General features: G+C 50.1%; 1 protein-coding gene across 1 annotated transcript; it reads left to right on the top strand.

Annotated features, from left to right (window-relative positions):
* The first annotated feature begins 738 nt into the window (after nucleotides 1-738).
* On the top strand, nucleotides 739-1,740 carry LOC148784281 (uncharacterized). The gene has a single exon (XM_088877132.1). It carries the CDS (start codon nucleotides 739-741, stop codon nucleotides 1,738-1,740), a length of 1,002 nt encoding a protein of 333 aa, XP_088733258.1.
* The last annotated feature ends 760 nt before the right edge of the window (nucleotides 1,741-2,500 follow it).

The following is a 2,500-nucleotide window of genomic DNA, read 5'->3' as shown; positions in this document are numbered from 1 at the left end:
TTTGATGATGGTGCGGCCCAGTCTCGCCTTGGGGCTAGTACTAGTGGCTCTAAGGAGGCGGAGGGTGAATTGCAGGAAGCTGCACCTCAAAAAGACGAGTCCAAAACAGAGGTGGATGAAGTGGTGCACTTGCCGGAAGATGAGGATGATGGGATGGTGAAAGATAGTCATGTCACAAAAGTGGTTGACTCACATGCTACACTGACAGATGAGCGCCATTCTAGGAATGGGAAGGAGACGGCGGTTCCGGAGGTACTGCCAAAGGTTCCTAAGTTGGGAGAGTCTGGTCCATCTGACACGAGGCCAGACGATGAGCAGGTAGATACATGTGTTGTGCCAGCATCCCAGACAGCGAGTTTGCCTTGCGAGCTGCCAGGTTGTGTGGTAAATACATCAGATCACGAGTTGCCTAACTGTGCTGCAGTGACAGATGATGAGGCTTTAGGCCAGACGGGGGAGGGCGTTATTCAGATGGATGAGGAGGATGTCTCTAGGAGGTTGGCACGCCATCGGCGAGGTCGGTCCATGGGAGACGCACCTACAGATCATTCTGCTTCGCCAGATCGTGGGAAGGCAGTCTCCCCGCCCCGTAGGATCGTCACGAGGAGTACTATACGATCTACTCTCCTTTGATCGATGAAAGGATTATTTTGGAACGTTCGGGGAATTGGAAATGATCCTACACAGAGGGTCTTGAATCGGGTCAGAAAACAACATCACCTTGATTTCTTGGCGATCATGGAGCCTATGATCTCCCTTGAGGGAAGGTTTATGGCGAGGCGGCTGGGATTTAAGGAGGTGGTTTCGAATTGTGTGAATCAAATATGGTTTTTCTGGGGACCGGAGGTACAATGTCGGGTTTTGATCGATCATGAGCAGTTTCTGCACCTCCGTTTGGAATCAAATAAGTGGCCGAAACCGTTTTTCGTTACAGCGGTATATGCTAAATGTGATATGGTAGAGCGGCGAGATCTTTGGGCTGGCCTTCGGTTGATTTCGGTTGGCTCTTCGCCTTGGATTGTGGGAGGGGATTTCAATACTGTCCTCTGCCCAGAGGAACGGTCGGGGGGCGCTGCCCCGAGTGGTATCGCAATGTCTGATTTCCATGACATGATTGCAGACTGTGCCCTTACAGATGCCGGTTATACTGGGAGCCCTTACACCTGGTATAGTCGTCGGTTGCGGCAACGTCTAGATCGGGTCCTGGTGACTGATAGTTGGATGGACGTATTTTCGAAAACACAAGTTACTCATCTTGAGCTCTCCAAATCGGATCATCGTGGATTATTGGTTGTTGCAGAGACTATTGTGACGCAAAAGGCATCATCTTTTCGGTTTCAACACATGTGGATCACGCATCCGGGATTTCTCGAGGTTGTTCGTCGGAATTGGCAATACCCAACGATCGGGAGTGGTATGGTTCGCCTTCAGCAGAAATTGACTCGCTTGAAGCACTGTCTGAAGGAATGGAATAGAACAGTCTTTGGGAATGTGTTTGATAGGGTTGCAGCGGCAGAGCGAGATCTCAAGGAGGCTGATGAGGCATATGATATTAATCCTTGTGATCGCACGCTTGTGGAGCGCAGTCGGTGCTCGGCAGTGTTGGTTCGGGTGTTGACCCAAGAGGAGGCATTTTGGAAACAAAAGGCCGGGATCAAATGGGCTAAAGATGGGGAGCGAAACACGAGATACTTCCACTCTTTAGTTCAGAAGAGGAGGTTTCGTGGCACGATCCGGTAGGAATTAAGAGATCGGCGGCTTCTTTCTTTGAGCAGCTCCTATCCGCAGAGCCAGCGTTTCCCGACGAGATGGATCGAGATTGCCTAGAGGATGGCCTGACAGATGAGGACAGGTGTTTCTTGTGTACCATGCCGACGATGGCAGAGGTTCGGGAGGCAGTTTTCTGCATTGAGCCGGAGAGTGTTGCAGGACCAGATGGATTTGGGGCGATTTTCTATCATACCTGCTGGGATCTCGTCTCAGAGGATGTTTTCTGTGCAGTATCTGAGTTTTTTCGTGGTATAGCTATGCCGAAGAGTTTCACAGCTACTACCATCTCTCTTATTCCAAAGACCGCCAGCCCAGTTTCTTGGAGTGAGTATCGGCCGATAAGTTTATGTAATGTTACGAATAAGATCTGCACGAAGTTGATGTCTATCAGACTTGGGCATGTCTTGCCGAAGGTGCTATCCCCATCCCAGAGTGGGTTTGTCCCGGGACGATTGTTGAGTGATAATGTCCTTTTGGCGCAAGAATTAGTTCACTCATTGGAGTCGCGCCGGTCGGAGGCGAATGTTATTTTTAAGCTTGATATGGCCAAGGCTTATGATCGGGTTAACTGGGAGTTCCTCTTTCAAGTCTTGCGACTAAAGGGTTTCCCGCAGCATTGGATTAACTTGGTGGCTAATGCTGTATCAAATTGTTGGTTCTCAGTCCTAGTGAATGGAGAGCACGCTGGATTCTTTCATTCGACACGCGGCTTGCGGCAGGGGGATCCATT

The sequence above is a fragment of the Sesamum indicum genome, linkage group LG13, assembly GCF_026168435.1.
Source record: "Sesamum indicum cultivar Baizhima isolate 11 linkage group LG13, ASM2616843v1, whole genome shotgun sequence".
NCBI classification, from domain to species: Eukaryota; Viridiplantae; Streptophyta; class Magnoliopsida; order Lamiales; family Pedaliaceae; genus Sesamum; species Sesamum indicum.
Note: the sequence above shows the minus strand (reverse complement) of the source record. Positions and strands in the feature narration are given on the sequence as shown.